Genomic DNA, 23,635 nt, shown 5'->3' on the forward strand with positions numbered 1-23,635 from the left:
TGAGGCATTGAATCCTATTTGCCAGGATTTTGTTGAGGATCTTTGCATCTGCATTCATCAGTGATATTGGTCTGTTATTTTCTTTTTTCGTAGCATCTCTGTCTGGTTTAGGTATCAAGGTGATGTTGGCTTCATAAAAGCTATTTGCGAGTGTTTCCACTTGTTCAATTTCATGAAAGAGTCTTGCCAGGATTGGTACTAGTTCCTCTTGGAAAGTTTGATAGAATTCATTAGTGAATCCATCTGGGCCTGGGCTTTTGTTTTTGGGCAGACTTTTGATTACCATTTTTATTTCATCAATGGTGATGGGGGTGTTTAAATATGCTACATCCTCTTCTTTCAACCGTGGAAGATTATAAGAGTCCAAGAATTTATCCATTTCTTCCAGGTTCTCATTTTTAGTGGCATAGAGTTTTTCAAAGTAGTTTCTGATTACCCTTTGAATCTCTGTCATATCAGTAGTGATCTCTCCTTTTTCATTCCTAATACGAGTTATCAAGTTTCTCTCTCTCTCTTTCTTTGTTAGGTTTGCCAGTGGTCTATCAATCTTGTTTATTTTTTCGAAGAACCAACTTCTGCTTTCGTTGATCTTTCGGATTGTTTTTTGGGTTTCCACTTCGTTGATTTCTGCTCTCAGCTTTGTTATTTCCTTCTGTCTTCCTATTTTTGGGTCCTTTTGTTGAGTACTTTCTAGTTCTATTAGCTGTGTCATTAAGCTACTCAGGTAAGCTCCTTCTTCCTTCCTGATGTGTGCTTGCAAAGCTATAAATTTTCCTCTCAGTACTGCTTTTGCTGTGTCCCATAAGTTCTGATAGTTTGTGTCTTTATTGTCATTTGTTTCCAGGAACCTTTTGATTTCCTTCTTGATTTCATCTCGGACCCACTGGTTATTGAGTATGAGGCTGTTTAACTTCCAGGTGTTAAAGTTTTTCTTCTGAGTCCCTTTAGAATTCACAAATAATTTCAGAGCCTTGTGGTCAGCGAAGGTAGTCTGCAAAATTTCTATCCTCTTGATATTATGGAGGTATGTTTTATGTGCCAGCATGTAGTCTATCCTGGAGAATGTCCCATGTACATTAGAGAAGAATGTGTATCCAGGTTTCTGGGGATGGAGTGTCCTATATATATCCACTAGGCCTCTTTCTTCCATTTCTCTCCTCAGGTCTAGTATATTCTTGTTGGGTTTCAGTCTGGTTGACCTATCCAGTGTTGACAAAGCAGTGTTGAGGTCCCCCACAATTATTGTGTTGTTATTGATATTGTTTTTCAGATTTGTCAACAGTTGTTTTAAATATTTTGCTGGCCCCTCATTCGGTGCATATATGTTTAGGAGAGTTATTTCTTCCTGCTCTACATACCCCTTGATTAATATAAAATGTCCATCTTTGTCCCTTACAACCTTCCTGAGTATAAAGTTTGCATTATCTGATATTAGTATGGCCACTCCAGCTTTTTTATGGGTGTTGTTTGCTTGGATAACTTTTCTCCAGCCTTTTATTTTGAGTCTATGTTTGTTCTGACTATTCAGGTGCGTTTCTTGTAGTCAGCAGAAGGTTGGATTGAGTTTTTTGATCCATTTAGCCACTCTGTGTCTCTTAACTGGTGCATTTAGTCCATTGACGTTGAGAGAAAGAATTGTCCTGGGATTTAATGCCATCTTTATATCGAAATTTGGTGTGTCTTTTGGTCAGTCTTGTCTTAGATTAGGTCTTTCAGTTTTTCTCTTAAGACTGGTTTTGAGTCTGTAAAGTTTCTGAGCTGTTTTTTGTCTGTGAAACCATGTATTCTTCCATCAAACCGGAAAGTGAGTTTTGCTGGGTACAGTATTCTAGGTGAAGCATTCATTTCATTCAGTCTTGTCACAATATCCCACCACTGCTTTTTGGCATTTAGTATTTCTGGTGACAGGTTTGCTGTAAATCTCAAGGATGCTTGCTTGAATGTAATTTCCCCTTTTGATCTTGCTGTTTTCAGAATTCTGTCTCTATCTGTGGAATTTGTCATTGTGACTAGGATGTGTCTTGGGGTGGTTTTTCTTGGGTCTCTTTTGGTTGGTACTCTTCGAGCATGCAGGATTTGATCACATATATTCTTTAGCTCTGGGAGTTTCTCTTTAATGATGTTCTTGACCGTTGATTCTTCCTGGAAATTTTCTTCCTGGGTCTCTGGGACTCCAATGATTCTTAAGTTGTTTCTGTTGATCTTATCATAGACCTCTATTTTCATCTGTTCCCATTCTTTGACTAATTTTTCCATTGTCTGTTCATTTGTTTTAAGTTTTTTTTCCAATCTCTCCTGTTGTATGGAATTGTTATGTATCTCATCTTCCACAGCACCAAGTCTATTCTCAGCTTCTGATACCCTGTCCCAGAGCTTATCCATTTTGTCATTCACTTCATTTACTGATTTTTTCAGGCCTGTTATTTGACATGTTATTTCAGTTTGGAGTTTTGTGATTTCTGTCTTCATATTTTCTTGATTTTTATTAGTGTTCTGTTCTATTCTATTCATGGTTTCTTTGAGTTCTTTGAGTATATTCCATATTGCTACTCTAAAGTCCTTATCTGAGAGATTGATTAGTTGGTTGGTCGTTAACTGGTCATCAGAATTGTCATCTTCATTCTCAATGTCTGATGCTGGCCTGCGTTGTTTCCCCATTGTCACACTTGTATTGTGGGTTTTTCTACGTGTTGTGGTGGTATTCATTGGTTATATGATGCAGGCAACACACTTCTCTGGCTCCGCCCTTTCTGGATGGGCCGACTTGCCTCCAAGGTAGGGGAGTCCTCCGTGGATGAAGCCTCACACAGGATCAAATCTTAGGCCCAAGCACGCAGCAGAGAAGACAGTCTGGAGAGAAATTCTTGTTTCTGTGATCCAGTACAGTTCTTAGTGTGGTTTTTTTCTTCTTGTGATGGTGTTCTTTTTTTAGAAAGAGCGCACGGCTGCGTAGCGAAGTGGAGCTAAGTGCCTTCTGGATCCTCTTTTCAGCCCACTCTCAGGAGGTTTACGCAACAGGATAGCAGAGAGACACACACAGGCAGCACTCACAGTTTTTCACAGTCGGGCCCCACTGGTCAGGCGTAGTTTTCACTCGCTCGCTGGGCAGCTTCAGAATGCTGTATTTTTGGGGTTCACTTCCCAGGACTCTGAGGAGAGTCACTGGCTCGCTGGGTAGCTTCCGAATGTAGTTTCTTTGGGGTTCGCTTCCCAGGGCTCTGAGGAAAGCTTCCAGAGTTCAGGAAAGACAGAGAAGGGTAGGACAGGGCTCCCTTCCGGTGCTCAGTTTCCTCAGAAGAAGCACAGCCGGGTGGAGACTCTGCAGGTAGAGCAATCAGCACTCTGCCTGGAGACCCCCACATCCAGCCATTTCTTACTCACTCACTGGCTCGCTGGGTAGCTCCCGAATGTAGTTTCTTTGGGGTTCGCTTCCCAGGGCTCTGAGGAGAGCTTCCAGAGTTCAGGAAAGACAGAGAAGAGTAGGACAGGGCTCCTTTCAGGTGCTCAGTTTCTGGTTCGCTGGGTAGCTTCCAAATGTAGTTTCTTTGGGGTTCGCTTCCCAGGGCTCTGAGGAGAGCTTCCAGAGTTCAGGAAAGACAGAGAAGGGTAGGACAGGGCTCCCTTCTGGTGCTCAGTTCCTCAGAAGAAGCACAGCCCGGTGGAGACTCTGCAGGTAGAGCCATCAGCACTCTGCCTGGAAACCCCCACCTGCAGCCATTTCTCACTCACTCACTGGCTCGCTGGGTAGCTCCCGAATGTAGTTTCTTTGGAGTTAGCTTTCCAGGGCTCTGAGGAGAGCTTCCAGAGTTCAGGAAAGACAGAAAAGAGTAGGACAGGGCTCCCTTCCGGTGCTCAGTTTCCTCAGAAGAAGCACAGCCCGGTGTAGAGTCTGCAGGTAGAGCAATCAGCACTCTGCCTGGAAACCCCCACATGCAGCCATTTCTCACTCACTCACTGGCTCGCTGGGTAGCTTCCGAATGTAGTTTCTTTGGGGTTCGCTTCCCAGGGCTCTGAGGAGAGCTTCCAGAGTTCAGGAAAGACAGAGAAGGGTAGGACAGGGCTCCCTTCAGGTGCTCAGTTTCTGGTTCGCTGGGTAGCTTCCAAATGTAGTTTCTTTGGGGTTCGCTTCCCAGGGCTCTGAGGAGAGCTTCCAGAGTTCAGGAAAGACAGAGAAGGGTAGGACAGGGCTCCCTTCCGGTGCTCAGTTCCTCAGAAGAAGCACAGCCCGGTGGAGATTCTGCAGGTAGAGCAGTCAGCACTCTGCCTGGAAACCCCCACCTGCAGCCATTTCTCACTCACTCACTGGCTCGCTGGGTAGCTTCCGAATCAGGAGCAATTTCTTAGTGCAGAGTCTGGAGTAACTCCTGAGCACTGCCAGGTGTGACCCCAAAATCAAAAAAGAAAGAAAGAAAGAAAGAAAGAAAGAAAGAAAGAAAGAAAGAAAGAAAGAAAGAAAGAAAGAAAGAAAGAAAGAAAGAAAGAAAGAAAGAAAGAAAGAAAGAAAGAAAGAAAGAAAGAAAGAAAGAAAGAAAGAAAGAAAGAAAAAGAAAGAAAAGAAAAAAGTTAAGAGCATAGAAAAAGGGAAAATAAAGATGTGTGATCACTCCTAGGGGTATGGGAGAGATTACCACCTAAGTCTATCATATCCTATGATATTGACTACCTTGGGACACCTGCTCTCACAGAAAGAAAAAGATAACCCAATCTTCACCCATCAGAAAAGCTCTAGACCTCTAGGAATCTGAGAACCTGATAAAGTCCAAGTCTTTGTGAGGGCAGTTGTTTTCTCTAATTCTTCTGAGGAGAGTGAACCATACACAAGCTCCTTCTTAGAGGCTCACATTTTTGGAGGATTTTAACATGTCAGCTGCTCTGGAAAGCATCAAGAAAGGAAGAGCATCTGAATTTATTTTTGAGTTTATTATTTAATTAGCAGAATCTGTTTGGTAGAAATAGTAGGAACAGTAGGTGCAGCCAGTCAGGTTCAGAGCCCCCCAAGGAGTAGCATCCTGCTTTTCAGTCTCTATCCAGAGGCATTTCCTCTTAGAGGGATGCACACAAAATGGTCTAGTTTTGTGAATGCTCTAAAAGATATGCACCATTTTTCCCATTTTTACTTTAGACATCTGTCTTACAAGTTAAAATTATGTAATGATTATGGAATTCACACCAAGTCTCAGATATTTGTGAACAGTGTTATATTTTCCTCCCCATCCCATTGCCATGCCTGATGATCTCAAGACTTGCTGTTTCGTTTGATGTTGCTAGCATTTTGCATTTTTCCATCAGATGCTCAGCTTGAATTATGCCCATTTTCAGTGGTCTGGGCTGATTCACATGCAACACTGGACACACTGTTCTATCTCCCCACAGTTAGCTTACCTGCAGAATATTGCAATAAAACTTTGGAACTCTTACTGGCACCAAATGTCTGAGAATACATGCTGGAGAGGCAGTGCAGGGGTGTCCCAGCAGAAGCAAGTTAACTCTTGTTGATAAAAGTTCTAACAACTAACTAGAGTTTATCCCATCCTGAATACCCTAGACCAGTGGTCAGCAACCATTTTTTTCAACTGAGCCAAATCTCGCCAAAACCACAATTGAAATTTATTTTGAGAGCCATATATATATATATATATATAATATATATATATATATATATATATATATATATATATATATATATATATATATATATATATATATATATATATATATATATATATATATATATATATATATATATATATATATTGGTTTTGGTTTTTGTTTGTTTGTTTTTGGCAGTGCTCAGGGGTTACTCCTGGCTCTATGCTCAGAAATCGCTCCTGGCAGGCTCAGGGGACCATATTGGATGCTGGGATTCGAACCATCGACCTTCTGCATGATAGGCAAACACCTTACCTCCATGATATCTCTCCGGCCCTGAGAGCCACATTTTTAAAATTGAATATACATAGGATGGTACACTGTTTTTAGTTTCAATAAGTTTTTATTGAGAATATTCTGCATGCAAGTATCCACAAGGGTCAGGAAAACACAAATAACACAACTAATAAAATAAAAACTTAAGAACAATATTATTTATTGATAACGTTAAATTCCATAAAATTTGCCTTACAATGTAGAGAAAATTACATCCCGACAATGACTGATAAAGTCACAAACACTAATGTGAACATTGGCCTTGCATTTCCTTGAAAAGTTTGAGTAAGACAGGTTTGTATGTTGTTGTTTTTAATTTTAGGCACAATTCCAGGTTCCCAATTTACTCTTGATAAGATTCATGCTTGAAAATGATTGTTCGCATAAATATGTAGACCCGAACAAAGAAAGAACAGCAAACGCTAGTTATTTTAGTTGATTATATAAGTCAGGAATACTATTCCAGGTGTTAAAAATAAACATATCTTCCTTCTCCAGGTTTTTCAAAGCAGACCACTTGTGCTGTGAACTAAGTTTACATTTGTGTTTCTCCAATCTTTCTAAACTAGCACAAAGACGTTCAAATTTCGAGCTCCACAGTTCTTTGTTTTTTAAATCTAGCAATTGCATTTCAAAGTTGCCAATATTAATATTAAAGGGAGAAAATTTTAATTCCATTACAATGGCATCCAGAGATTTTTTACAAAGGCCAATGTCGCTTTGCTGTTTCTAAAATCCTAAAACCTCTTGAGAAAAGCTTCCCTTATATTTAAAAGTGCTGTTTTAAAATAGGTAATGTCAATATCAGAAGTATTTTCTTGGGGATGTTTCAACAGGCTTGGAAGGTGAATCAAAGTTTCTGTCAAAATCTTGAGCAAAAACAGATCATTTGTTTTCAAACAAAATAACTTCTTCTAACATTGAAAAGATTGGATTTCCTTTCCCCTGTAGTTTATGATTAAGCTGATTTAGATGTGAAGTAACATCCACCATGAAATACAGGTTTTGAATCCACTGATTGTTAATTCTGGACAGTGAACACCCTTCTCGAAGAAGATTTCTGATAATAAGGAAGCAAAATGTTTCAAAATGTTTCCTCTTGATAACCAAAATGTACTGAAAATTTGAAACCCTACAATATGGAAATGAAACAGGTAAAAGAGAAAAATCTTTTAGCAATCTTTAAAAGCAAGAACAGTGTTCCAGAGAAGAGTAGTGGATTTCACTGAAAGGAAAAAAAAAATCTATTGACACTTTAGTGTGTGCTGCAAGAAACCTAACTAAAATACACACAAAAACAAAAACGGCACTTTGTTAAAGGCATATGATCTCATATCATAAAGGAATTATGATAGAGTGCCTGAAACATTTTAAAAATAATTTTTTATTTAAGCATATTTGTTACAAAATTATTATATTTTGTATATAGAATTTACACCACCCTTCACCAGTGCACTTTCCCCACCACCAATGTCCCTTGTTTCCTTCCCCTTCACCCTCCTCTGCCTATGTCAGCGGCAGTCATTTTGCTTTTTTCTCTCTATCTCTCTTTTCCTTTATGACACCGAGGTTTGCAAAATTTCCTTTATGACACTGTGGTTTGCAATAGTTAATTAAAGGGTACCATGCATGTCACTTATCCATTTTCAGCATCCAGTTCTTGTCCAGAGTGATAAGTTCCAACTATCAATGTCATAATGTACCTTTCTCTATTCTAAGTGAACTCACCACTTTTTATGGCAAGCTTCCTATTATGGACTAGTCCTCCTGTCCCTCATCCCTATTTTCTCTAGATATTACCATATTGCTATTTATTATTCTTATATGCCACAAATGATTATTCTGTTCTACACCTCTCCTTCTGACTCATTTCACTCAAAATAATAATCTGATGTGTTGATGTATGTACAGATGATGCACTGTGCATAGCTCAGTGTTTTGTGTAGTCACAAGAAACAGAAGTTGCACACCCGTACATTGTATCCACTCATTGTATGATAGACTGGAATCAGAAAAACTCCCTGATGAACTAAACTCTGTGACAGATGACACAATAAAGATAATTTGTGAAATTCACAATTGTGATCAAATCCAGGATATTCACGACCCAGGGTGAGAGTATGGATGCCCACTACTAGCATCTTCTCCATGAAGAAGTGAAGTGGCTGTTCTGGGGATGGGTGCTCTCTCACCTTGTTGGCAAGAGGGAAGAAGTAATGCAGTTCCTGTGAGAGCAGAACTCTGACTTTGTACAGCCCCAGTTGGACAAGGAATGGGTAGCAAGCTTGTGTATTTGGCAGACATTGTTCATTTTCTCTATGAATTTAATATTTCTCTGCAGGGGAGTTTCACAAGTAGTTTTTACATAAGATGGATGTGTTCAAAAATGAATCTTATTCTGGGATAGTTGTGTCTGAGGAGATATTGAAATGTTTCCACTCTTGCAAAAAATTTCTGATTGGCACTTATATTATGCAGAAAGCTATAATCAATATGAAAAACAGCATTTAAGGGCATTAGCCCACAACTTTAATCATGAGTACTCTGAACATGAGAATCCACGGAAAAGAAAACTCTGGGTTGAGAATCCCTTCATGGAAGATGCCCACTCTTGTGCAAAATAAAATATGTGTTTTAAGATCACTCCAGGCACTGTATTTCTTTTTTTTTTTTTTTTTTTTTTTTTTGGTTTTTGGGCCACACCCGGTAACGCTCAGGGGTTACTCCTGGCTATGTGCTCAGAAGTTGCTCCTGGCTTGGGGGACCATATGGGAAACCGGGGGATCGAACCGTGGTCCGTCCAAGGCTAGCGCAGGCAAGGCAGGCACCTTACCTTTAGCGCCACCACCCGGCCCCAGGCACTGTATTTCTAAACCCCACCCAACCTGGTCTGAAGAAGCAGGGTAGCAGGAAAGAAATAATAAACCAAGCTAGCCAGGAAAGGATGATCATGGAGTCCATGGCCTTTTACCTTGTACTCTCTGCCTCAAGCTCAAAAAGCTAGAACACCTCTTTCTTTATTAAAACCAATTCCCAATACCAGGAGGCTTCAGGTCAAAAGAGAGAGAGACAAAAGTACACATTCAGTTAGCTTTTACATATCAAAGGAAGAGGTTTAAGAAAGGATGATGCTGGGGGAACACCTTTGTGTTGAAACTGGGTATCACCTTACACTCTTAGAGTCCTCGCTGGGGCTGCACACTGGGTGCGCACTGACAGAGGCTAGGAGCAGAATCCTGGCTCCTGGAGCAGCTGCCCCGCACACAGAAGAGCCAAATTAAAAGTGTAAAGAGCCACATGTGGCTTGCGAGCCGCAGGTGGCCGACCACTGCCCTAGACCAAATAAGCACATGCCTTGTGTGTGGAAAGTCTTAAATTTAATCCTTAGTACATCATAATCCCTGGAACACCACCGGAGTCATCCTAGAGCAGTGGTCAGCAACCTGCAGCTCGCGAGCCACATGTGGCTCTTTACACTTTTATTTATTTATTTATTTTTTAGTTTTTGGGCCACACCCGTTTGATGCTCAGGGGCTACTCCTGGCTATGCGCTCAGAAGTCGCTCCTGGCTTGGGGTGACCACATGGGACGCTGGGGGATCGAACCGCGGTCGGTCCTACGCTAGTTCTTGCAAGGCAGACACCTTACCTCTAGTGCCACCTTCCCGACCCCTCTTTACACTTTTAATTTGGCTCTTCTTTGTGCTGGGCAGCCGCTCCAGGAGTCAGGACTCTGCTCCTAGCCTCTGTCAGTGTGCGCCCTGTGTGGCTCTCAAAATAAATTTCAATAGTGGTTTTGGCGAGATTTGGCTCAGTTGAAAAAAAAGGTTGCCGACCACTGTGGACCTAGAGTTGTGTTTTTCAACCTTTTTTTTGTGCAAAGTCACACTTTTTTTTTTAATGAAAAAAAAATTAGGGCGGAGAGATAGCCTGGAGGTAAGGCGCCTGCCTTCCAGGCAGGACGGTGGTTTGAATCCCTGCTTCCCATATGGTCCCCCGTGCCTGCCTGGAGCAATATCTGAGCGTTGAGCCAGGAGTAACCCCTGAGCACTGCCGGGTGTGATCCAAAAACCAAAAACATAAATAAATAAAATTACAAGGCACACCACCATTAGAAAATGTTAAAAATAAATTAACTCCATGCCTATATTAACTATATAATGTAATTCTCTTGAATAGGAATCCAATAAACACAAAGAAATTATTTTATAATTACTTTATTATGAAATAATCTAATGATTGATCTATTTGTGAGCCGAAGCCACATGTTACGGATAAAATTGGATTTTTTTCCCACGACACACCAGACATATATAATCTCATGGCACGCCAGTTGGAAAACACTGTCCTAAAGCACTGAGTTGGGAGAATCCACTACTACACTTTTGCCCCTGAAATTACTTTCTCAACTATGAGCAGTCTTCATTGCTTGTCAACTTAAAAGTGAGGAGTGCCTTGTCTGTGCCTCAGAGCTGAGTCAACTCAGCCACTGATTGTCATCTCTTTTCTATGTGGAAAAATGAATCAACTTAAAACACTGCTCCTGATCCTCTGACTCAAGAATAGTTAGTTTCAAAAATATAGGTCAGTCTTGTCAGAATGATAGCAAAGCGGGAAGGGCATTTCCCTTGCATGTGGTCCACCCAGGTCTGATCCCCAGCATCCTATATCATCCCCCGAAGTCTGCCAGAAATAACTCTTGAGCACTGCCAGGTATACCCCTAACCAAAGCAAAACCAAAAAAATAGGACACGGTTAGTTTTCTTTTTTCTACCTTTATTACATTTTCTGCATTTGAGATACAAACCAACCATTCTCATCTACTACACAAAATACATCCATTCTTGTGATTTTAAAGTGCATTTCCTCTTAAACTTTGTGTACAAAAATATTTATTTTTCAAAACTTGTGGAAATTTCTTGACAAGGCACTTATATGCATTGAAGGAAGATAAGCTCTACATTCATGTGGAAGTAAAGCGAAACCACATCCTCATAGCTGCAGCTTAGGAGTCCACATGGGTCAGTTGGCTCTAGGAACTGACAAGCAAGCCTGATGGAAACACTCTGTACACCTTTGGCCAACTGCTTTAGAACGGTCTCACAGAATATCTGTCCCTAACCACAGTGATCATGCTCTATCCCAGGTGTCTTCCATGCCCGAAAATGAAGATAGGTTTTCAAACAGTCTTTGGAGGACCCTGTGACCCCATTACATGTGTAACTTCTTATGCTCAATTTTTGTGATAGAATTGGGAGATACAAGTAGATAAGGATCTCACAGAGCCCATAGTTACTTTGATAAACCACATCCGGTTTACAACTTGGATAGCAGAAACAGATGAAAGACAACCAGGGTTTCCACTCACTGTCTATGGAGAGCGAAGACCCAGGAAATTTCTAAAAACAAAGAGGCAAAAGGCACATTTTTGGTTTCCACATGCACGCGCGCGCACACACACACACACAAATGTGAACACACACCTTTATTCTATTTAATGTCCAAGAGACTTAAGTAATGCCAGTTTTAAAAAAGCAAATTAAACAGAGATCAAAACCCACAAAGCATTCTTCAGCAGTTTAAAATGTACATTTTTTAAAAGAAAAAAAAAAAGATGAAGGAGTACATTTGGCTACCTTCAAAATAAAAATTTTATTTAAACTTTATTTTTATTTGTGGCCACACCACATGATACTCAGGGTTTACTTCTGGTTCTGCACTCAGGAATCACTCCTGGAGGACTTGGTGGACCATAAGGGATAATGTAGCTCAAACCCAGGTTGGCCACATGCAAGGCAGATGCTCTACCTGCTGTACTATCACTTTGGCCCCCAAAATAAATTTTTAGAGGTAAAACTGTTGACATTTCTGGAAAAAAAATGCTGAGTCCATATTTCTCAATAACAAGAACATCTAAAGAGAAAAGAGAAACCCACTCAAAATGCTCTCTATGTTCCAAAAAGCACTAAAAGCTATAGATCTTTATATACTTCGGAGTATTTGTGGAATCTCATTAGCAAATGTTCTCCGGAGGGCATTATCAGTAATAAATAGAAAATATTGCCTGTCACAGCACAGAGGCAGGCCGGGAGGAGATGTTGTCGAAGGAAGTGGTGTTGGAACTTTGTATGCCGAACTCAGAACTCAGTCCTCAATAACTGCAACTTTGTAATTCACAGTGACTCAATTAAAAAAAAAAAAAAAAAAAAAGAATCTTGAATGGAGTAGATACCCCACTCCCACTCCAGTCACACCAGAGTCAGAGGTGGGTCTCAAGCATATAGGAAGCACAAGGTTTGGAGAAGAGGACTATTAACCATAATCAAAGGTGTGGAGGGGCCCACCTTCAAGTGTCTCTCTGGCTTTGGGAGATGCCCATTGTGGGCATTTCCTGACGATCTCCAGACCATGAACAGGGAGAAGCAGCAGAGGCTTTGAGGCAGAGACAGTCTTGTGAGGACTTGCTGTGGCAGGTTGTGTTTCAAGTGTATGGGCTGGGGACTAGCAGCCAAAGAACCAAAAAACAGTGTTAAGCTGGGAATAAAGAAGGGAAGTGGGAGGCTCAGTGATGTATAGCCTATCTTAAAAGAGTTACTTTTCACTGAATTATCATTTTGAGATGGGAATGCTTTAGGCTCACCGTGCCTGAAAACCAAACGGATTTTAGTCTAAAGTTCTGGGCATCTCTCCAAAGAACAGAGAATGGGGAGAGAAAGGTTCCATTCTGTAGCATATATGATCCTACTGGCACCGCCAGGAGTGACTCCTGAGCATAGAGCCAGGAATTAGACCTGAGCACCATCACGTATGACTCCAACCAACCTTCTCCCCACAAAAGAAGAAACAAAGGAACATGGAATAATCTTGTTTGTTACCTTTCATCTGGTGATGTAAATAAGGTAGAGGCCCCTTGTGCTTTTCTTGAACTGCAAGAGGGAGGGAAAGTCTTTAGATCTATTTGCTACTGTGTAAAATCCCTCTTGCTTCCATTTGATTTGAATGGACACGACTAATAGTTCAGTTTTCTGACACTGAAAGTCCTGGCTATTTACTCAGTATTATATAAATCTCAGTTCTTCCCAGTTTCAGCATGAAATAAAAATGTGATTGTCCTATAATTTATATTCTCTCATCATGACAAAGTGCTAGTCTTTGGGGAAAGTCACAAATAGACAAAGCACTAGATTACATACAAGAAAGACATCAAATATCACATAAGAGCACTTAAAAGTAAAAACATCATCGTAAGGTTTAAAAAAAGGGGGGGGGGAAACAAAACCCAAAACTATAGGAATGAGGACTTCCAAGTGCTGTCTGACATCAATTTAAGAAGCCCCCAAAGGTAGAAGGACTTCTGAAATTGACCTGAAAATTCAAACATTAGGCTCTGTATGCAGAGTCCAGGAGCTATAGTTCCTCAATTTCAGGAAGTGTGCCTTCAAATCCAGGCAACTAAGCAACTTATTTCTTTGTCCAGTAGAAATCTGACTTTAGGGCCACAAGACCAAAGCAAAGAGAATCTGTTATTTCATTAAGTTAAAAAAAAGAAAACAAACAAAAAAGACCCAAATCCTGTATTCTGAACATAGGCATGTAAAAAAAACTTACCAACCCCAAATATAAATCAGTCTTACCCAAGAAAAACCCAAGGGGGATGGATCTGACAAGGAGTCTCCAAGTAATGCAAAGCAATAGTTGATTCTCAAATTCAATGTAGTGAAAACAATTAATCTGAGACTTCAGTGTTGGCAAACATGATGAACATTCCGTGACATGTATTATTCCCTCACTCCTTTCCATACTCACAGTATAAATAAGAACATGCTTCTAAAGTCATTCAGGCAGGTAAGGGGTCACAGTCAAAACCCACACAAATCTTTCCTACACGTTCTGAGGATAGACTAGACCTGCACATCCAAACGCCCTGCATACAGCCTAAGATAGTTCTCCAGGGAAGGGGATCCAAGCTTCTTTGTGAAGAGATGAGAGGTGCCAGCAAACCAGCCAAGCAGGTTAAAAAAAATAATCATCATTGAACAGGCTGGTGACTCAGGGTTAAGTACTTAGAAAGCTCCTGCAGAAGCCCAAAGGAAAAACGGAAAATTTCTTTGCTTACTGTCCAACAATCCAGAGCACCAAAGACCCCATCTCTTCCCCTCCGAGTGCTCTTCTCACTCCACCTGGGTGTGGGGGCAGGAAGAGGAAGTTCTGATCTCAGTTCCAAGCTCATTTGCCTTTATGATCCTTCATTTTCTCCCCAGTATCAGATGACCCATGGGAGGAAATAGAATGCAAAAATTCACAGGAGATAAAGGGTGGCCTATGTGAGCATATGGGACAGCAGTGATGGATCAAGGACCTTACAGGGAGGGTACCTGGAGGCCAGAGTCCAGCGGGTAGTGGGGGAAGGGGATGGTGGAATGACTCAATCCTCAGCAAATGGAAAATGGGCTGCTCCTCCAGAAAGCCCTCCATAACCACACTCCCATCACCCACTATTCTGCCCCAGCCTCCAGCCCCATGGCCTGGGGTTCCCTGCAGATGCCCCTCCAGCATCATCCTGCCGCCCTGCACCCTCTAGGTTTCCATATGGGGGCAAGCATGCCAGCACAGCACATCCATACTGAGTGGCAACCAGGCCTGGGGGCTCGCCCTGGCTGGATTGGCTGGGTTAAGGGGGAAAAGAAGGATCCTTTCTTTGCCTAAATGGTACTGAAATGGCAGTTCATCTTAACTCCTGACTTCTCTCACAGTGCCTGCCGCTAGAGTATCTGCACCACCTCTCGTGTGGCCAAGGAGCAGTTATTAATAGTAGGGCCCCAGCTTTTCGTACCCTAAATAACTGGGCCACTCGGGAAACAGACCATAGGAGCACCGAGGGCTGCCGAACTGGTCCAAGGAGATTTCTAAGTCAGCTCCATTCAGGGGCTGGGCTGTTCGCTGAGCAGACTTTAACTCAGCTCGGATGATCCTGTAGTTCTTGCCCTTGTTGCTGTCCCAGTACGTCTGCCCGCTGCACTCAAAGCTCACGGCAAACTCCATTCTTTCATAAGACTGAATCTTCTCGGGCAGGCTGATGTCAAAGGAGAACGTGTCCCGGTCTGAACCAGCATATGTGTCCTTCACGTAGTGGCAGGGAAAATCTGTGAAGCTCTTCCAAGTGTCAAAGGTCATCCTGATTTTCACCAGCTTCTCAAAGGCCAGGTTCTGCACCTTCACAGTGCCTGCTATGGCTTTGTCCTTCAACACGCAGTTCTCCAGGCAGACGTGGTCGGTCTGAAGCCGCTGTCGGAAGTCTAAATAATCAGCAGAAGGCTGGGAAAAATCCAACACAAAGCGCTCGCTCTCTGCTGTCGTCACATTCAGCAGGTTGTCTAGGAGCTCGCTGATGTGAAACGGGATATCGAGCGGGTCATCAAACTCTGAGAACACTTTGACCATTGTCAAGGCCAGTCCTTGGTTGTCTGCGAAGGAGACGCGCTTTTTCACCTTTTTCTCCTGGACTGTGGGGGCCACCATCCCGCTGGCTTCCTTCTTGCTGCCCAGCTGGATGCAAGGCCTCAGGGGTTTGCTGGGCTTGGGCGAGATCTTGAAGGTGAACCTCTCTCTGCTCAAGGAAGGAGCCATGCAGCTGAGTCTACACTCGATGTCCACGGCCATCATGGAGATTTGAGGAATAGGCTAGCCCCCTGACAAAAGTGGGGAAGAAAGAAATGGTAACAAGATCAGTTAAATGTTGAAACTCACTCTTCCCCCTAGGGACACTGGCTTTCCACACTGCACCGGCTTTTTTTCTTTCTTCTTACTTTTTGGTTTTGGGGCCATAGCCAGCAGTGCTCAGGGGTTACTCTGGATCTGCACACAGGAATCACTCCATAGAGCTCAAGGATTATATGGGATACTCGGGGTTGAACCTGGGTTAGCTACGTGCAAGGCCCTAGTCACAGCGCTAGAGCGCACCAGCTCCTGCATCATATTTTCTTCCCTCACTATCCACAGACCAACAGTTGTATTGTGCTGCATGTGTAAAGATTCTGTTTCCATCTATCAGAATTTTCATTTGTTTTGGTGGCCACATACAGCATAGCTCAGGGATCTCTTAACGCAGGGCTTGGAAACCACCCAGGGGTCTGTGGATTGAACTGGGTTGACAAACACATTACCTGCTGTACTAATTCTCAGGATACCTACAACATTTCCTATTTGAAATTAATTGATTTTTTTGGTTTGGGGGCTATGGGTAATGGGGATAGAAGCCAGGTCAGCTGTATGCAAGGCCTGTATTATATCTCCTTGTCACCCCCAACTTCCAAATCAATCAGAATTTCTTACGGCTGAAATGCCTCAGGAACTGAAGAGTACTGCACTGACCAAATTTCCCAAACTTTCCTGAATGGGAAACTTTTTTTTGTACTTTATAATAACATATTCTAAGGGACACACTTGGGATTAAACACTACCTTAACATAATAAAAAATAATTCATTCCACAAATACTGATAGGTAACAACTGAGTGGAAATTATTTAGTTAGATACTAGGATTTATCAGTGAAGATACACAGGGAATAGAGTGTTAAGTCTAGGGGCTGAGTGGGCAGGAATTCCAGGTTTAATTCCCAGAACCATATAATCTCCCAAGTACCTCTGGAAAGGGCCTCTGAGGAGAATCAGGAGTAAACTTTTGTATTAGTTTATGGGTATGGTCCATAGACTAACAAATGAAAGTATATAACTCCAAGCATGTCATAAGTTGTTAATAAAAGGGAGGGGGGACATAGACTTGGTGTCATTAAATTATAATTTAAGTAAAGTAAAATGTAAGTAAATTTTATAATCCTGAATATCTTTCTTTTAAAAGCAGCTATTGGGACTGGAGAAATAAATGAAACATTAAATAAAACCAAAACATTAGGGAAAAATTGGGTAAACATTTTAAATGCATGCTAGCAAAGACTTTCTACAAAACAATTTCAAGTATTCCACACAAAGTATATTTAAATGAGCCATAAACATGCAAAATGATCCAACTTAGTTTAATCAGTTTAGATTAGAAAGCCTGGTTGTTTGTTGATTTAGGTAAGAATTTTAAAAGATCATGTAGACAGGAACAAGAGAGATAGTACATCAGGTAGGGTGCTTGCCTTGTATACTGCTGGCCCTGGGTTTGAACCCTGGGGACATGGTCCCTTAAAATCTGCCTGGAGTGAGCCCTAAGCAGAGAGCCAAAGAATTAGTTTTGAGCACCACCAGGTATGACCCCCCCAAAAATATAAAAGACAATGCATATAAGTATTCTAAATTTGACACAATATTTCTAAATGTTTTTAATTTTGGTTTTAATCTTCTTTCTTTCTTTTTTTTTTTTTTTTTTTGGTTTTTGGGTCACACCCGGCGGTGCTCAGGGGGTCTCCGGGCCCTAATCTTTTTTCTTAATCTTAAGAAAACAAAAACATAAGGTCAAACAATCAGAATACTAAATGCAACAATGTTCGAGGGAAAAGGCAGAGAAAAGGTCTAAATGACCACACCTTTAGGTATAGAATTAAGTCAAGTACACCACATCTATGTCATGTTTTTATTTAGTTTGGGGGCCATACCTAGAGGTATTTAGGGGGGACCACACAGTTTTGAGGATTAAACTTGGGTCTATCAGTATGTTAAGCTATCTCGCTGGTGCTGTGATAAAGATTTTATATCATTTGGAAAAAAATATTTAAATGGCATGAAGCAAATTTAAATTTATTAATGCAAAACAATGATGATAAAATTGTACATAAAGACCAAAACTGCATGTATGTATACAAAAAAGATGATACACATTTACTGGTGATTAGCAGAGAAAGGTACAAATTCAGAGACAAATAATAACTTATACCCATAATCAAATTAACTTAAACATTCATTTTCATCTATAGTAGCTTACTCTTTTTTTTCTACAAGGTCAAATGAGTGAAAAATTTGGGGCAAACTTTGTATGTTCTTATACCTTTGCAGTTGTTCTACAAAGGAAAATTCTGATAAGATTGGGCAAGATAGTATCAAAAAAGGTCAGTTGAGCAAGATAGTGTCAAAGAGGGTCAGTGGATTAACTAATGGGTTTAATTAAACAAACATATTTGGTTAGAGAGATAACTCAAATGTCCAGAGCACATGCTTTGCATGTGGGAAGTACTGGTCTAACCCACATTCCCCCAGTTCCCTACAAGTGCTAAGTGTAGAGCCAGGAGTAACCCTTGAGCACTGCTGGGTATCACCACCTCTAACAAAATGAAACAAACAAAAAAAATAATATACACCTATTTAAACTTACAAGTTGAATTTTAGTTTCCCTGAGTCTGTTGCAAAACTTTTTAAGTATATTAGAATTGTACCTTCAGCTCTAAAACTAGCTATTTTTCTTTAGGTCATTCTTTATTACTTAACTACATATTAGAAAACAAAAAACAATAATGGCAATGCCTTGTATCCTAGACCTTCCCCCTCTACAAAGAGTCAGAGGAGGAAGGTTCTCCTCAGCCAAGGCTGCTTCCTCTTTGCCTGTGTCACTACAAGGTCAAATACAAGTTCTCTCTATATATACACATGTCCCAAGGATCTGGCAGACCATTCTCATACGTGCGTTCCCACACTACTTTAAAAACAGCTTATTAGAAACTCAAGATATATGGAAATATAGAATCTCCACACTTGAAGCTCATAAAGTACTCTCAAGGTTTAATCCTGCAGATTTTAAAGTTGTGTATGTGGAGTTCTTGCCTCATGACTAGAAACATGTTTTACATGCAAGAGGCCTGGGTTCAATACCTAGCACTGCCAGGAGTAATTTCTGATCACAGAGTAAGTCCTAAGCAAAGACAGATATGGCGTACCTTCCTCCATTTATCCTGCCCCTCCCCCAAGAGTTTTACTTAAAGTTTTACTGTTTGGTCCAGCAGTATTAATTTGTCCCAGAGATCCCATTTCTCACCAATCTGTAAGATTAAGAAGATATGAGAGTAGGGAGGTGAGGCTCCAGCCAAAGTCAAAACTCATGAAATAATTCCATTGGCAAGTTCTAGAATCTAGTTGGTTTTGCAATATTTTTCCATTAAAGGTAAAAGTAAGGTTAATCACCATGTGACCAAGGGTTACTACCCTTGCACAAGCAAGCCCAGTCCCAAACCCCTTCACTTTTGTCAGTGTCACCACTATTGAAGGACACCAAATGTTGGCCTCCTATTTAAGGTAAGCTCTTGCTTAATCCTTGCAGGCACACAGATGCCAATCTTTATGAGAAGCTTTCTCAAAGATTGGTGTCCCAAAGTTCTGGTTTGGTTTGAGCCTTCATGACCCTCAGTAAATCCTTAATGAACTGGAATAGTAATGACCTTCACTGGGTGTACTTCCTAGCAATGATTCTTAAGGTCCTAAAACGCAAGTTACCCGAATATATGTGTTTTAGCCTCAGATGGCATGAAAACCACATCCAACACAGGATTCATGAGTCTAGATGAGAGATTCCCTCTCTGCAGATTATCTACTCATGAAGCCCTTTACCCCTGTCCTCTCCCAAACTAGGAAAAATGAGCCACCATGATGCCCAGAGTGGGGAGCAAATAACCCAGAGGTTGTAAACACATTTGTAGGGCCAGGAAACCAATTCACTATAGAACAGAATTGTGTGTAGGAATAGTTGTTCATCCGACCTGTATAGATTCTCAAAACATTGGCCTCCAAAGAGATATGAGATCAGATTTACCCAGTAAGGGGCAAGCCCAATAACAGATTATGTTCTAAATCAAAAGAAAATTCCATGAGCTAGAAAGAGTGTGGGCAGTCTTATAAAAATGCTTCCCCATTCTAATGACAGATAATACATTTTTTCAAGACAGCTGAATAATGTTAGATATTATAGTAAACTTTCTGGAGAAAACCAGTACAGAAAATAGCCTTATGACCTTCACGGTTCAGCTGATTTACTAGTTGTCCCTTTTACAGAAGTAAAAATGTGTGTGTGTGTGTGTGTGTACAATTTCTCCTCTATTCCTTTATACACTGAAAGATGAAAGAAAATGACAAGTAAACCAACATTATCCAGAATCTACCAAATACATTGAAACTCACCCACTGCAGGGCAGGTAAGCACACATAACCAGATTATAATTCTGAAAGCCATGCCATTACCCCTTCAGTATTTCTAAAGGTTTGGAGGAACAATGAGGAATAAAATTCACATATTTGGACTAATGAGATTTCACAGGGCTAAGGTGCTTATCTTGCACGACATAGGGTCCCCCAAATACAGCAGGAACAAACCTTGCACACTGAGCTAGGTCTAAACCTTGATCCCCCAAAACAACTGACTTCTTTCCCTTAGAATTCAGACCACCGGGTCCCTATTGACACTCTTAACACTTACCAGGATTCCTGTCTTGGTATGGCCATTCGAAATAACTTTGAGATAAATTTCTCTGAATAAAGTTGCATGTTATGGGAAAAGGGTCGCTTAACACGGCAAGTCCATTCGATCTAAAAACATTCAGCATGAAACACAGAACCTGGGCCAGGAATGCCACAACCTGTGCTACTTGGGACAAGTCACTCAACTTCTCTATTCATGAGCTGCTTCTCTTCCAGCCCGGCCATTGTCAGTAGCTTATATGGCTTGCTGGCTCCTGCCATTAACTTTCCACTAAATATCCCACACCTTGACTTCTGTGGTGAGCCTTCCAGCTGTCTTCACTTTAGATTTGGCTCCTACAGAAAGAACCACCGTTTCTTCCCTAAGCTCAGAGCCCTACAGCTTTGTCTTCCGGGGGGGAGGAGGTGTCCCAGGGGGAGCCCCAGCCGCATAGACCACAGGCTCCAACAACCTTTTTGGCAATTTTTGGAGTTCTCCTAAGTCTTCCCTCAATCGACTCCTCCCCCAACTCCAAACTATCAGGTCCCCAAACTTCTGTAAAGTCCTCCTGAAGTCTCCAACCCTCCCTCTTTGGCACCTACTTCTTCACATTCACCCATCTCTGAGTTAAAAAAAAAAAAAAAGTGCAAGAAGAGGGCATGGGGAGTGCGCGTGGGGTGGGGGGCAGCCCAGAGCGCTTGGGCCATCCCCAAGGGGTTCTTTATCCCTGAACCCTCACTTCTGCACGCTAGGGCAGCAGCCCGCCCCTAGATTCCCCAAGGGTCTCCTTTGCTGCTTCTAGCACCCACCTTTTGGGCCCACGAAGCCCCCTCCCGGCAGAGGCATCGGTGAGCGCAGAGGGAGGTGGCAGGGGCGGCCCCGCTGGCCGTCTACGTGAGCGTCCGAGTGTCTGTCCCGGAGGCAGGGCCGGGGCTGTGTTCCCGGGTTGTGGCCGACAGGGGAGGAGGAGCCCCAGATATCTCAGCCGGGGGCCGGGCCGGGGCGGGGTCCCGGCCTGGGCGGTTCTGCAGCAGCGCCCGGGAGCAGTCGCCCACTCCTGCAGGCCTGTTAAAAGGCTGGTCCCGAGGCCACTTTAAGCCCCAGCGCCCGGGGCCGAACGTGCAACTTGCTAGTGTGCCTTTGTGCTTTCCAGGGAAACCTAGCCCAGAGATCAGGAGTTGTTTGTTTATTTATTTTTTAATTTTTAATTCCTGGAGCTCCAAACCTCACCTTGAAACTCTGGAGAAACTCCTCCAGAAGGGCAGAGCCCCTGGAGGGAAACACCCCTCTGCCGAGTTTGGAATCCGAGATAAGCATTGGGGACTCGAGAAATTGCTGGTCCTAGCTACAGCCAGCGCCCCCCAAACTCGACTTCCCTTAGCGGCCGAATTCCGCCCTCGGGTGCAACACGTGTGTTCAGAGAGGTTCCAATCCCGTCCTCCAACCCCAACGACCCAGGGCTGTCCCCCCAGCACTCGAAAGCAACAGTTTCCTCTGGTCCTAGAGTTTTACACTCTGCGAGTCCAGCTGACAGCTAGCCCGGGTTAAGTGTAGGAGGCAAGACCAGGCCAGGTTTCCAGTGCACGCACCAGGCGCCCCTTTTTCCCCGACCCCGCTTGCTTTTGCTTTCCCGGGCTTGGGGAGACACGTACCTGGCACCGCTCATAGCCCCGAGGTGCAGAAGTTCCAGCCCGCGGCTGCAGAGGCGCCGGGGCGGCAGGGACAGCAGCGGGGGTCCGAGCCCTCCTCGGGCAGCCGTGTGCCCGCGCACGTCTCCTCCTGGCGGCCTGACACCGGGGACTCTGGCTCCCCGCCTCCTCGCTGCTCCCTTTAACTTTCGCGACTCCCCTCGGGATGCCATCCCAGACCCTCTTCACGTGAACGCCCCTCGCAGCCAATGGGCGCGACCGGGACGCGAACCGTCCACCAATGGCCGAGGAGGTCAGGCTCGGGGAGCTGCTCTTCCCCCTCACCCGAGGCGTAGGGCTGGCGCTGCCAGGTCCGGATCACGCAAAGCCCGAGAGTCGGGCGCCAAGGGGCAGGCAGAGCACTTTCCTGAGCCAGAGCAACCCCTTCTTGCCAGGGGGCGGCACCCAGACTGCGTGCAGAGTACCCCCCCCCCCAATTCCCAGGGAAAGTCTTCCTCTGGCTAGTTTCCCACGGAGACCTATCGGTGACACTTGCACAGTCCAAGTCCAGCCCACCCGTCCCACCTTCTTTTCCCCTTTAGCCTTGGGACTCCCCAAGGACCTTTACTCACCCCTGCACCCTCCCCGATCCCCATTCTTCACCGCATCCCCATCACTTGAGCTGCTGAGGATTTCCCCCACTGTAGAACCTAGAGCTCATTGACTTCCCAGGGGGAGTGAGATCAGAACCCAAGATAGGGTCAAACACGAAGAATTTTCAAACGCTTGCCTCGTGCCCTTCGAGGTTCAGGCGTTACCCTAAAAGGAATATTGTATAGATTATAAAGCTACTTATTATTGGGACAACTCCCCTGTCCCAGAGGAATCTCAGGTGGAGTTGAGTTTTCAGGGAGATGTAGGGAGAAGGACCCGGACGTGAATCTATTGGAGCTCTAGGATAAATGATTTCTTGCTATACATGGAGGTCTAAAAATATATGAGTTTAGGGCCAGAGAGATCAAGGCTTGCTTGGGGGAGGCCTAGGTATCACCCCTAGCATCCTTAATGAACTCCCCACCCCACACACTTCTGAGAGTAGCTCCCCCCCACCCCAAAAGAAATAAACAACAAAATAAAAGGCATGATGAGCTTAGAGGACAAAAATAGCTTACTGTCTCACCGGAGAGGGATAGAAATGTGTGTATATAGTTAATTCTTTGTGTTTAGTTCTGAATTAGGTATTTTTTAATTTTTGTTTTTGTTTTGGCTTTTGGATTTTGGGCACACCTAGCCATGCTTAGGGCTTTACTCCAAGCATCTTCTGTTATCATCTTTTTTGTTTTTGTTTTTGGGTTTTTTTTTTTGTGGTCACACCCAGCAGCACTCAGGGGTCACTCCTGCCTCTATGCTCAGAAATCGCTACTGGCAGGCTCGGGGGACCATATGGGATGCCGGGATTTGAACCACCGGTCCTTCTGCATGCAAGGCAAACACAATAACTCCATGCTATCTCTCCGGCCCCTTCTGTTATCATCTTTTAATTGCATTATTGTTGTTGTTAAAATGCTTATTAACTGTTAAAACAATAAATTGCAAGTGGACTTAATTTCAGAGTTAAAGGTCCATTGTTCACCGTGGAGATACTTTTATAATAAAAATCTTTATGGTGAATATGGCATTTGAGAATTCCTGTCTTAAGAGAT

At 42.8% G+C, this 23,635-nt stretch overlaps 1 protein-coding gene across 3 annotated transcripts; it reads right to left on the reverse strand.

Moving 5' to 3' along the window:
- Nucleotides 1-13,468: 13,468 nt before the first annotated feature.
- Nucleotides 13,469-22,008, reverse strand: PPP1R3B (protein phosphatase 1 regulatory subunit 3B). 3 transcript variants are annotated; one of them, XM_049772385.1, is made up of 3 exons: nt 21,957-22,008; nt 14,758-15,613; nt 13,469-14,104 (listed from the first exon to the last, which is right to left on the reverse strand). In XM_049772385.1, exons 2-3 carry the CDS (start codon nt 15,585-15,587, stop codon nt 13,954-13,956), a joined length of 981 nt encoding a protein of 326 aa, XP_049628342.1. In that variant the 5' UTR covers nt 15,588-15,613; nt 21,957-22,008; the 3' UTR covers nt 13,469-13,953. The 3 variants fall into 3 exon arrangements, with proteins under 3 accessions (XP_049628342.1, XP_049628343.1, XP_049628344.1); XM_049772386.1 differs by lacking the exon at nt 21,957-22,008 and adding an exon at nt 21,114-21,320; XM_049772387.1 differs by lacking the exon at nt 13,469-14,104 and having other exon boundaries at nt 14,613-15,613.
- Nucleotides 22,009-23,635: the final 1,627 nt, after the last annotated feature.

This window comes from Suncus etruscus, chromosome 4 (assembly GCF_024139225.1).
Source record: "Suncus etruscus isolate mSunEtr1 chromosome 4, mSunEtr1.pri.cur, whole genome shotgun sequence".
Lineage (NCBI taxonomy): Eukaryota > Metazoa > Chordata > Mammalia > Eulipotyphla > Soricidae > Suncus > Suncus etruscus.